At 37.8% G+C, this 13,461-nt stretch overlaps 1 protein-coding gene across 1 annotated transcript; it reads left to right on the top strand.

Moving 5' to 3' along the window:
- The first annotated feature begins 2,424 nt into the window (after nucleotides 1-2,424).
- On the top strand, nucleotides 2,425-3,376 carry LOC104101208 (ethylene-responsive transcription factor 2). Its single transcript, XM_009608650.4, has one exon. It carries the CDS (start codon nucleotides 2,520-2,522, stop codon nucleotides 3,219-3,221), a length of 702 nt encoding a protein of 233 aa, XP_009606945.1. The 5' UTR covers nucleotides 2,425-2,519; the 3' UTR covers nucleotides 3,222-3,376.
- The last annotated feature ends 10,085 nt before the right edge of the window (nucleotides 3,377-13,461 follow it).

The following is a 13,461-nucleotide window of genomic DNA, read 5'->3' as shown; positions in this document are numbered from 1 at the left end:
TACCCCGTTATGGATAAATATTACCCCGGTAGAAGATTATCTATATGTGGTACAATGAGCTTATCCTTTCAGTACCCCGTTATGGATAAACATTACCCCGGTAGAAGATTATCTATATGTGGTACAATGAGCTTATCCTTTCGGTGCTCCGTTATAGATAAACATTACCCACAGTAGAAGATGATCTATATCCGGTATAGTAGCAGCTTGTTTTCTTTTATAAATAGAGGAGATTTCAATTCATTATGTACATAAATTTGAAGTTTGAATAATATATCAGTTTCTCTCTATACTTGTCTTTACTTTACAGTTTTTATTTTATAACAAAAATATTTATTTATTTCTTCTACAATGATTTATTTGCTCTATGCCTCTAAATAGATATGAGTATATCGTTCTAATCTTGTACTATTAAAATGTTATTTAAAATTTAGGATCACTATTCTATTCACTACCGCCACACAAAACAGTGCCACCTATCATCATCATTAGCTTTTATCGTGTGCTTATTTTTTACAATACCATGCATTTAAATTTGTTCTCGAAACTTTTGTTTTGCATTACTAACCACGGGTAAATTTATATAGTCCTAAATTACACGTTACGTTACATTTTTATGTAGAGGGGATGATTATTTCATCATTATAATAGTTAGTGAGGTAAGACTTAATATTTTACCTCTCATTTGTTTCTTTAAAATTTAGCTACTACGGAGATAGGCGAATTTAAAATATGAACTCTATTCTTAGCATTGAGTTCATTGTATTTTTAAAATTATAGTTCATATCTATTGATTTTTGAAATTTTGATGGACTTTAACATATAAATTTATGTATTCGTATTAAAAGTATTGAATTAAGTTGAATTCAATACTTCTTTGTCACATCCGCCCCACGGAGGCTTTATTGTAAATAATGGCACACAAGAAGAGGAAAAAAGGGAAAGAAGTGATGGAAAGCAGACAGATGTTCCAAAGAACAAAATGATTGTTAATAAGAATAACATATGGAGGATATTTCTTACCGACTTCAAGATAATTTAATAAGATAACAAAGATACCATATTGTATAACTAAGGAGAGGCGGGACTAATATCTATGTTTATATAGACAACTGAAAGCACCTGTTATTATTATATTATTTATATAATAATAAAGATGAAAGCGTGGATACAATATGCTTAAAGAAAATTATTACCATTATCTCAATCGGGCCAATAAACAACTCGCATTTGCTGTAATAGCCTAAAGAATAGCAAGTGGACAAACAAGAGGATTTATTAAGTTAATTAAACTTACAAGATATGGATCTATCACATATCACAGGTCATTAGTAGATAAGCATCACCCTTAAAATATGCTGGCTGTATTTGAAAGGGATAAACGTGTTTTTGCTTTAAACGGATGATCTTAGTGTCATATGACAATTTAATGTGTATCTAATTAGGATTAGCACTTAATGACAAACAGTTGTTTCTTAATTTTTTTTAGGAGTGGGACTGTGGGAGGGAGGTTTCCTGCAATGTTGCCATTCCCTAATTAAAAGGCAATAGGAAGTGATATTGCGTGAAAAATAATATTTGGAGCAATATGTTCTGTTTTATGAAGATCATTCAGGATATTTTTTTATTTTTTATTTTTAAAACACCAGGAAATTGAGAAAATTATATTTGAGTACAATACCATTTATCTTACATTTTGCCTTTTTCTTTGTGAAGACCTTACGGAAAAAATTCCAAAAAAATTGAGCATACTGATAAAAGTCTCGATTCAAAAAATTACTTTTTTTTAGTTTGATTTGATTTATCGATTGCAATTAATTTGATTTGATAAATAAAATGATCGAACCAATATACCCTTGAAATTTGAAGGAAAAGACAAAATTTGGGGGGATTTTTTTTTTTTTTTTGGTATTTTTAAAACACCAGGAAATTGAGAAAATTATATTTGAGTACAATACCTTTTATCTTACATTTTTCCTTTTTCTTTGTGAAGACCTTACGGAAAAAATTCCAAAAAAAAAAAAATTGAGCATACTGATAAAAGTCTCGATTCAAAAAATTAATTTATTTTTAGTTTGATTTGATTTATCAAATGCAATTAATTTGATTTGATAAATAAAATGATCGAACCAATGTACTCTTGAAATTTGAAGGAAAAGACAAAATTTGGGGTTAATAAAGTAATGGTAAATGGCTCCCCGTCAATGAATGAAAGTCGTTGTGTTATTTTGGGCACGTGATAACAGAACATGGAAAAAAGACTAGTCCACTTGCCCAGTGAGAAACTTCAAAGAAGCACCAATTCACAAATACTATTCCTTAAATAATTCAGACATTAATAGTTTAGTGGACCCCCTTTTACAGGTGCATGTATCTTCTTGCTCCACTGTTGTCTCTCTGTTTCACTATATATACCTCAATCCCTCCTTTTTCAGAATTCAGAACCTTTTCATCTTTATTCTCTACCATCAACACAACACATAAAAAAATCCAATTGCTTAAAACTCATAACAAACAAAATGTATCAACCAATTTCGACCGAGCTACCTCCGACGAGTTTCAGTAGTCTCATGCCATGTTTGACGGATACATGGGGTGACTTGCCGTTAAAAGTTGATGATTCCGAAGATATGGTAATTTATGGGCTCTTAAGTGACGCTTTAACTGCCGGATGGACGCCGTTTAATTTAACGTCCACCGAAATAAAAGCCGAGCCGAGGGAGGAGATTGAGCCAGCTACGATTCCTGTTCCTTCAGTGGCTCCACCTGCGGAGACTACGACGGCTCAAGCCGTTGTTCCCAAGGGGAGGCATTATAGGGGCGTTAGGCAAAGGCCGTGGGGGAAATTTGCGGCGGAAATAAGGGACCCAGCTAAAAACGGCGCACGGGTTTGGCTAGGGACTTATGAGACGGCTGAAGAAGCCGCGCTCGCTTATGATAAAGCAGCTTACAGGATGCGCGGCTCCAAGGCTCTATTGAATTTTCCGCATAGGATCGGCTTAAATGAGCCTGAACCGGTTAGACTAACCGCTAAGAGACGATCACCTGAACCGGCTAGCTCGTCAATATCATCGGCTTTGGAAAATGGCTCGCCGAAACGGAGGAGAAAAGCTGTAGCGGCTAAGAAGGCTGAATTAGAAGTGCAAAGCCGATCAAATGCTATGCAAGTTGGGTGCCAGATGGAACAATTTCCAGTTGGCGAGCAGCTATTAGTCAGTTAAGATATGAGCTAAGAACTCAATTGTTAAGTTTGGAGTGAATAGAAACAGCAAACTACTCCACTTTGCTCATAGTTGGACCAAGGAGGCCATTTGTATTATGTCTATGGCGTGTAAAGTGTCACCTTTCAGTTTAAAAACAGTATTTCTTGTCCTCACTTTGGATTTATTAAATGGATAATACTCGCTCTCGACTGGGTTACTCTAGTGGTGAGCACCCTTCACTTCCAACCAAGAGGTTGTGAGTTCGAGTCACCCCAAGAGCAAGGTGGTGAGTTCTTGGAGGGTGGGAGCCGAGGGTCTATCGGAAACAGCCTCTCTATCCCAGGGTAGAGGTAAGGTCTGCATACAAACTACCCTTTTCAAACTCCACTAGTGGAATTATACCGAGTAAAGTGCCAAAAGGTCGTAAATAATAAAGGACGTTGTCGTTAGCACTATAGAATGACAACCAAAGTATATCTTCTTAATTGAGTGAAAATTAATTAAAACCAAAAGGTTCATATTAGTAAAGGAATTAAGTTACTATTATTCGCTCTGATCCATAATAAGTGATCATTTTACTTTTTTATTTTGGTCCAAAATAAGTATCCGTTTACATAATCAAGAAGAAATTAATTTTATTTTTGAAGGAAAAAGTATTTTATTATTAATCTCTGAAAGCTCTCTGCAACTATCACAAATCTCCACTTATAAAATAAGCTAGTAATATTCCTATTTATAATAGTACTCAACCTATGTCAACTAAAAACATGAAAGCCTATTCCTATATTAATTCTGACCATAAATTCTATTTAGACGTGAATTAAATAAATTAAATCCTAAATAATTAAGGTTTCCTACTAAAAACTTAAAGTAAGATTGGCAGAAAACTAATTCGACTATACTAATTAGAGAAGAAACTAAGTTATTAAATATTAATATGAAAACAAAGAAACAAATTTATCAATAATAAGAAATAATTATATAAATTATATACCATAAATAAATAAATAAAAATTTGGGGCCCTTAAATTCTTGGGGCCTAAAACAAGTGCTTCACTTACTTAAGGGTCTAGGCGGCCTTGTGACTCCCTACAATCCATAATATCCTTTTGGCATTGCATTCATTTAAAAATATACTTACTCCTAAGAACAATAAATATTTTGACTAAATTATCCTTACTTAAAATTTGCTTATTCTTAACTTGATATATTGAGATAATAAATAAGGGTAAATTTTGGAAAAATAAAATTAATTTCTTTTTGATGATGTAAAATATCACTTATTTTGGACCAAAATAAAAGATCAAAAAGTCACTTATTACGGACTAGAGAGAGTAGCATACAATTACAAGCAATTCGATAAACTGTTGTACTGCAAACAAGGGAGCAAGAATCTTAAATGGAGGAGAATATATCTTGAACAAGGAATATAACAAAAATAAAATTAAGAAAAAAAACCCAAAGAAAATACAAATCATTGGCACAAACTTTTTTAACTCGTCATTATTATAATTTGGAGAAAGGAGAATCCTGTTTACATACTTTTTACATTACATGTTGATCTCTGAATACGAAGTTCAATTTTAAGATCATTTATTAATAATTTGATGTGTGCATATTTCCTTGCACATGTATCCTCACTTCTGTCACATTAATTTGCAAGGACTTTCTCTGTTCTCCCACCCACAAACCGAAAGTGTAAATCTTTTCTCATTGCAAATTTAGAAGTACCAGAACTAACAATAATGAAATAATAGCTAACTATTTTTTTTTTTTGGAAATTGAATCTTAACAGATAGTAACAGATATATGAAGTAACGAGTTCTTTCAGCAACGTACATTTATGTGACTAAATGTTTTACTCTTCACCAATATTTGGAGAAGTGGTTTTGATAGATCTTGGGGTCATTTATTTTCTTGTATATGTTTGGAAAAAAACTTTGTATAAATTGTATGGTGGTTGGTTGTTAAATGCAAACTATTAATTCGGTTAGAAACAATGTATTAAGTGTGCAGTTTCGCCAGGTGAGTTTTCCCGGTAAAACACCATATTGTCAAATTTATTGTGCTATAACGAAATGATGCTCGGGTAAGTCGATCAAAGTCAGAACAAGGAAGGAATATTTATTTATACTCATAACGATCGGTCCACATTAAATGCTCGAATGATAGAATGACACGTGAAATCGGGCAGATGAAAAACGAAGTAAGTAAAAACTAAGACGAAAGACAACAACTTCGATTGGCACCGGGTAGATCCCGAAGGAAACATTATCAACGAGAGCAAACGAATACTTATCACCAGATGACATTCAATGAAGAATATTCCTCAGTATTAAATACGCAGCCGCTACAGAGAATTTTAGCATTCATGATCTACCGTTATATATTCATCAATGGCCCCCATTATTGTCATTTAAGAGGGGTTTGATCCTGGGGACCTTGTTCCCTGTGTATAGCTATATATAGTGGCTTTAACAAATATTGAAACACACGAAAATTCTGATAAACTTATGCTACACGTTATTCCCAAGCTAAAGAATATTTTTATTTTCTGTCTAACATTATTCTTATTGCTGCCTTCTGAAGCCTTGCTCCCGGAATCAAGTTGTCTGATATTTATCTCGATTTCAACGCTAAGTCTTGCATTTTAATTAATTTATATATCATTTTGGGATCAAATCGATTTGTTTGTCTATAAACCACGCTATAAATTCAACTGTATCATTTTACGGGTAAACAGTTTGGTGCCCACCGTGGGGCTTAGACAGCTACCTCATTGAATTGATCCTTGCATCTATTACTAACGTGTTTGATTTTTTGTTTCATAGCAAAAATCAAAAAAATGGCACCTAATGATGTCAACATCACACACAAAATTGAGACGCAGGAGAATCTGCCTCAACATGAGGATTCGATCAGTGACACCCGCAACGAGGAGGACGTAGCTACTCCGGTCCATGGCGGGCGTTATCCCCGATATATGCGGGAGACAACTCCTAATGACGCTGAGGACGAGCACGTTACGGAGACAGTAAGGATCTTGACGGAGCAGTAAATGGCCATCATGGGCTATTTTTCAAGGCAAGACCAGCCAATGATGGAATTGAAGCAGGCATTGTGAGATGCTTCCAACAATGTGAATGGAAGAGGCCATGTTCCTCCCGGCACTCCCGCAAATCAAACAACTCAAAGGGTTGATAACAACAGCCCGAGTGGAGAAGTTGGCTTCATTAGAACCGGGGGGATCGACAACGGATCTGATAACAACAACGGCAATGATCCCTTCAAAACCGAATTCATGAGATTTATGAGGGAAATGAACGAGCGGATGGATCTGAACACGAAATAGTTCCACGCTCAAATGGGCCGAATTTAGGGTGCACCACCAGATTGAAGGGTCCGGACTCGAAGAACTACACCCAACTGTCGTTCAAACCGAGCGCAGCACCAGAATTGATTTCGAAGTGGTTCAAAATGCTGACATACCGAAGTATGATGGGACTTTAGATCCTCAGGAGCATATCGCAACCTATACAACGCCGGTGAAAGGAAACGACTTGGCTCAACATGAAATTGAGTCTGTCTTACTTAAGAAATTCGGAGAAACCCTCACGAGGGGGGCCTTGACATGGAATTCACTCCTACTCGAACACTCGATCGATTCCTTTAAAATGCTCATAGATTCTTTCATCAAGGCCCATGCCGGGTGCAGGAAGGTCCAGGCCCAGAAGGCAGACATATTCTAAATTTCGCAAGGAGAGTCTGAATTGTTGTGCAAGTTCGTGATCAGGTTCCAGAAAGAGCGGATGTTGGTACCAGTCATGCCAGATGAATGGGAAACTGAGGCATTTACTAAAAGGTTGAACCCCAGGAGCGCCGGCGCTTCCCGGAAGTTGAAAGAAAGCTTGCTCGAGTTCCAAGAGATCACATGGGCGGATATTTATACCTGCTATAAATCAAAGATAAAGGATAAAAGATGATCATCTCGGGTTCCCAGCATCAACCAATGGTCGAAATCGGGAAAAGAAATGGAATAAATCAAAAGCTGATTTTAATACAGATCGGTGGTCTTCTAAGGGTCATTTTTTGCCCTACAAAAGGGCCGAAGGATGTAACAGCAAGGGATTCCGGTCGGTGAAAAGGTTCGCCCCCAATAGAAGTGTTGACCACGGCCGGAACAACAGGTCGTTGCAGGACAAAGAGGTATCGAGTTCCCAGGATTCCACTTATCCTAGGATATCCGAATATAATTTCAATGTCAGCATAGTGGAGCTAGTATTGACGATGAGAAACATCAAAGAAGTGCGGTTCCCGAGGCCGATAAATTCAATCCTAACTAGAGGGATCCTAATTTATGGTGCGAATATCATGGGAATAATGGCCACTGAACTAGGGAATGCCGACATCTGCGTGAGGAGGTGGCAACACTGTTAAAGAACACTCATCTCAAGGAATTCTTAAGCGACCAGGCTAAGAACAATTACGGTTGCCGAGACAACGCAGAGCCCTCGAAGATAGCGGAAGACCCTCTTCGACTAACTATAAACATGATTTTCGGGGGAAACAAGATCAACGATGTAATCTTCTCGGCGGTAAAAAAGACAAAGATGTCAGTGACTCATAGCAAGAGACTCCGGGAAGTCTACGAAGACGACATCACCTTCACGGAAGAAGACACGGATGGACTCCTTCTGTCGTACAATGATGCCCTGGTAATTTCTCTTAACGTTTTAGATTTCAAGATTAAACGTGTTCTGGGTTACCCAGGAAGTTCAGCCAGCTTCATTCAATGGAGAGTGTTGGAACAAGCCAAGCTAACCAGAAGCATCATTCAGGCAACATAACTCCTCGCCGGGTTTAACTTAGGAAGTGTGACAACCCAGGGGAAGATCTTACTGCCTATGAATGCCGAAGGGGTAACGAAGACCACCCTAAAGTGGCGGACGGCGATGTGTGCTACAACATAATTCTCGTTAGATCATGGTTGCATGAGATGAAAGTTGTGCCACCAACATATCATCAAATGATGAAATTCCTAACTCCAGAGGGAATCAAACAAATAAAAGGGGATCAACCGGCAGCAAGGGAAATGAATGCAGTATCGGTTTCCAGCAGCAAAGGGATGGAACTCAATGGATAGCAATTACAGAAACTGGCGACTGCTCCCGAACCAAATGAATATGGGGGGGGGGGGGGGGAGTCGTCAAAATCCTACTAAGTACCATGATATTTTCAGGTACCGAAAGAAACGGACGTGACCAAGTCCAGGGAGAAGAACTCGAACAAGTAGCTTTGTTCGAAAAATTCTTGGAGAGAAATTTCCACTTAGGGATAGGCCTCAACCCAAACTCAGGTAAGAATTTATTGATTTTCTTAAAACTAACGTTGATTGTTTTGCATGGTCGCACGTGGATATGACAGGTATCCAGATATAGGTGGTCATGATCAAGCTATGCCTGGATCCAGGTATCCCACCGGTAAGACAGAAAAAGCGCCTGATAGTCGAGGTCAGAAACAGGTTTGTCAAAGAAGAGGTCTCGATTACTTGACATCGGTTCAATCCAAGAGGTAAAGTATCCTGACTAGCTAGCTAATGTAGTTGTTGTTCCAAAAAAGAACAATAAATTTTGAATGTGCGTAGATTATAATGACTTGAATAAGGTTTGCCCGAAAGACTTGCTCCCACTGCCAAACATCGATCAAATGATCGACGCCACGGTCGAGCACGAGTTAATGAGTTTCCATGATGCCTATTCTGGGTACAATCAAATTAAGATGAACCCCGAGGATCAGGAAAAAACTTCATTCATAATGAACTTCGGCATATATTGTTATAATGTGATACCCTTCGGGCTCAATAACGCCGTTGCCACTTATCAGAAGCTCGTGAACAAGATGTTCGAAAAGCAAACAGGTAAAACAATAAGAGTGTACATAGATGATATGCTGGTCAAATCTTTGAATGCAAATGACCGTTTAAAACATCTCCAGGAAATGTTCGACATCCTAAATAAGTATAACATGAAGCTCAACCCCGAAAAATGTGCGTTTGAAGTTAGCTCCAATAAATTCTTGGGTTTTCTGGTTACAAAGAGGGATCGAAGTCAATCCCTATAAGATCAAATCCATCGAGGACATCCCAGACCAGTTGACAGGCGTAAAAAAAGGACCAAAGACTAACCGGAAGATTGGCCACTCTTTTATTTCCGGATCTTTGGAAAAATGTCATAATGTCTTCTCACTTCTAAAGAAGAACAACAACTTTGAATAGACTCCAGAATGCCAACAGGCTCTAAAAGACCTGAAACAGTATCTATAGAGCCCTCCGTTACTATCAAAATCGAAGGAAGGCGAACAATTACTAATATACTTAGCGGTCTCGAAGGTAGCGGTAAGTGTTGTTCTAGTCTAGAAGGATGAAAGTACGCAGTCTCTTATCTATTATGTTAGCAAAATCTTGACGAGAGCGAAAACTCGTTATCCGCACCTCAAAAAATTAGCCTTAGCTCTCGTAGTCGCCTCTCGAAAGCTTAGGCCTTATTTTCACTGCCACCCTATAGCCGTGGTAACAACCTTTCCCTTACAGAACGTTGCCGCACCCTTTTTTATCATGAAAGCGGGTTTCAACATTTGACAACTATTTTAAAGGAGGTATTAAAAGATAAGAGTCGCCACCTAATAGTTTAAGGTACATTAGGGCACCTATTTACAAATAACTCTGTTTTAACTAGTCTGTGTCACCAAAGATCGGGTAAGGGAAACTCAAAAATTTTAGAGTTTTGTTAAAACATAGGAGAATCGGTACAAGTCTTAACAACTGCGAAAGTACAAACTACGCTGATCTATGTTAAACATAAACCAAAAAATATGGGGGGGGGGGTGTCCTAAGTTTTATAGCCTAAAGGATCACCCCGTGCAACATAAATAATACTTCGCAACTCCCTTAAGATAGAGGTTTCTCGTATTATTCAGCGAGCACATACTATCATCTCCTACTACCCAATTACTATGTTGAAGTTGTTTACTTAAAGGCGTTCTAATTCAATTCTAAATTGTACCCTATGCGTGCACTACCCATCACATGCCTATAATCCAGGAGGCTTTGGATCTACTATTAGGTAGTTTTAGACTCAACTCAAGTTCTCAAAATGATAAAACTAGGCGACAGTCAAAAATAGATAGGACTACATATAATTGCAATAAAAGACTCAAGTAACCTCCACACATAAGCAGGAAAGCATGCAAACAGATTTCTGGTTAGGCAGTAGACAAAATTAAGGCCCATTAGAATGACTAAGTCCTATAGGCATGACTTCTATATGATTCTAGTATTATACAGGCAGTGTTATAATTTCTGGACTAACGTGTAGGTAAATTAGAGCATTGTAAGTCCTATAGACATGATATCTAATCGTTTTGCGTAATAAGGTAGTGAAAACAATCCTATAATTCTGGGTTACTAATGCTGGTTTATATATATGCATCTTAGGCAAATGACAGTCCCTATAGACATGATCTCTAACAGCCGCATAATTAGGCAGTGAAGTCATTTAAAAATATAGGATTAGCAGCGTTAATAAATATCCTATGGGCAGGATTCCTAACAATTGACAATTGAGATTTATTTTATAACACTTGATCCCTATAGGCATGCTATCTAAGTGAAGCAATACAAAAACAGCATAAAGCGATTGATTAATTAGTTAAGACCCTATAGTCATGGTATTTAGATAGGCAAAGGTATTGCATTGTTGTATCCTATATGCATGTTATCTAAGAGCGTTGAATAGTAGACATGGAAACAAGTGTAGCATATTTTGACAAGTGAAGTGAAGTGTGTGCGTGATTCCTATAGGCATGCTATCTATTAGTGTACAACACATCAGATTAAATAACATATAAGGCATGTTGAACGAAATATCAAATAGACCACACAAACCCTATAGGCATTTTTTCTACCCTTTTATGCAAGGATTAGAATATACCCGTTTTCCTAATTTCACTAGCACCCCAATTGTTTGTTATTACAAGTTATTACAGGCCCAAGAATGAAATAACATAGACTTGAAAATGACAAAATACAGACTGAAATGAATACAAGCCCACTAAAGCAATTACAGGCCCAATACAAAAGTAACCCAGGGATATCTCAGGCCTTCAATAGTCTTACTCTCCAGACAAACCACAGGCCCAAACCACAGGCTCACAAGACAACTAGAGTGAGCCTGAATCGAGTGCTCAGGACCAATAACACACATGGCCCATTCCCAGGCCCAATGAATAACTTACTTACCCAAGTGGATGCTAAATTTAGCTATGCAGGTGACACAATACTCATAGAACAATTTAAACACTTAGTTCTTAGAGTTGTAATCATCAACAACTCTAGCCAAGACATATAAATAGGATCATGCTAAATGGAAAGGCACACAAGACACATATGAGGCAAGCTTATGTTATGTAATTCGGTGACAGAGTTTGATAGTGACAAGATTGACCATCATAGGACAATAAACCATCTCAAAGAGTTTCAAATTAAAGCATGACCCAAAAATAACCTAAAGACCTTTAGATGATAGTCTAACAGAATCATGAACAAGAAGCAGGTAGAGTACAGTCTTTATATAAAGGTTTTAGCATGAGAACCTAATGGGAATGTGGTTGCAAACAACATAACAACATGCTAGTGGCCACAATTTGGCAAACATATCACTTAGTTGATCATGAAACGTAACATGATGGACATTAACTATCGCACAAAGATTCTAAAGAACTCATAGTAGGTAAAGATAATTAATACATATTCAAGTAATTTAAATGCAAGAAAATCAGTTTTAAAGCTTTAAAAATTATGAAAGATTATAAAAATACTTGTATGACTTTTTTGTAAATTAAATAATGATGCAAAATGATATTTTGAAAGTATATATACTATTTAAAAATATGCGGGCAAAATTGGGTATCAACAAACGTCCTTCACAAACCTGAGTTATCAGGTAGACTGGGAAAATGGGCAGTTGAAATTAGTGAATTTGATATTGAGTATAAGCCTAGGACCACAATCAGATCACAAGTTTTGGCCGACTTCGTAGCCGATTACAGTCCCGGGCTACTGCCTTTGGCCGCAAAAGAAGCGGTGATGGTGTCGGAAATGACATCAGAAGTTTGGACCCCGTTCACGGATGGAGCTTCCAATGTGAAAGGGTCCGGACTTAGGGTGGTCTTAATCACACCTTCGGGAGAAACCTTGAGGCAGGACATAAAAACTGTTTATTTGACTAACAATGACATCGAGAATAAGGCATTGATGGCTGGACTCGAATTAGCTCAGGGACTTGGCTCTGAGGTCATAGAAATCAAATGTGATTCACAACTGGTGGTAAACTAAGTTTATGGGATCTTTGATACAAAAGATGAACGCATGCAACAATATATGAATAAAGTTCAAACTTTGATCGCATCGTTCAAGGACTGGCCGATCACCTACATACCGAGAGAAGAAAACGTAGAGGCGGATGCATTGGCCAACTTGGGATCATCCACAGAGATGAAGGGATCAAATTTTGTTATTGTCGTACAACTCATGCATTCGGTGTTGGATGCGGACGGTTATTGTGAAGTGAATACAACCTAGTCTGGGACTGTAGGAATGAGATCATTGGTTACCTTAAGCACGACAAGCTGCCCGAAAACCCGAGGACATCCCGGGCACTCTGCACCAAAGAAACTCTTAACAGCTTCTGGAGAGGGCAGTTATATAGAAGGTCATTCTAAGGCCCGTTGGCCCGATATTTAGGAGCCTCCGAGGCTGACTACGTCATGAGAGAGGTTCGCGAAGGAATTTGTAAAAATTGTTCCGGTGCAGATTCGTTGGTCCTAAAATTAGTTAGGGTTGGATACTATTGGCCCTGGATGGAGCAAGATGCGAAGGCATTCGCTCAGAAGTGCGACAAGTGTCAGTTCCATGCACGTTTGGTGAACCAACTAGCAGAACTCTTGCATTCAGTATTGTCCCCATGGCCATTCATGAAATAAGTGATGGACATAGTCAGGTCGCTGCCGCCGGGTCCCAGGAATGTATGGTTTTATTTAATTTTAACTGATTATTTTACTAAATGAGTTGAAGCATGTCCTTACCAAAAAATCGGTGAGCGTGAAGTGGTCAATTTCCTAAGGGAAATCATAATTTACCGGTTCGGAATACCGAAGGAGATTTCCTGTGACAACGGGCCACAGTTCATAGGCTCAAAGGTCA

This window comes from Nicotiana tomentosiformis, chromosome 3 (assembly GCF_000390325.3).
Source record: "Nicotiana tomentosiformis chromosome 3, ASM39032v3, whole genome shotgun sequence".
Classification (NCBI taxonomy): domain Eukaryota; kingdom Viridiplantae; phylum Streptophyta; class Magnoliopsida; order Solanales; family Solanaceae; genus Nicotiana; species Nicotiana tomentosiformis.
This window is presented reverse-complemented; position numbering and strand designations above follow the sequence as displayed.

Excerpts from the sequence above, each read along its gene's own strand:
- LOC104101208 (XM_009608650.4), top strand. The coding sequence starts at position 2,520 with ATGTATCAACCAATTTCGACCGAGCTACCTCCGACGAGTTTCAGTAGT.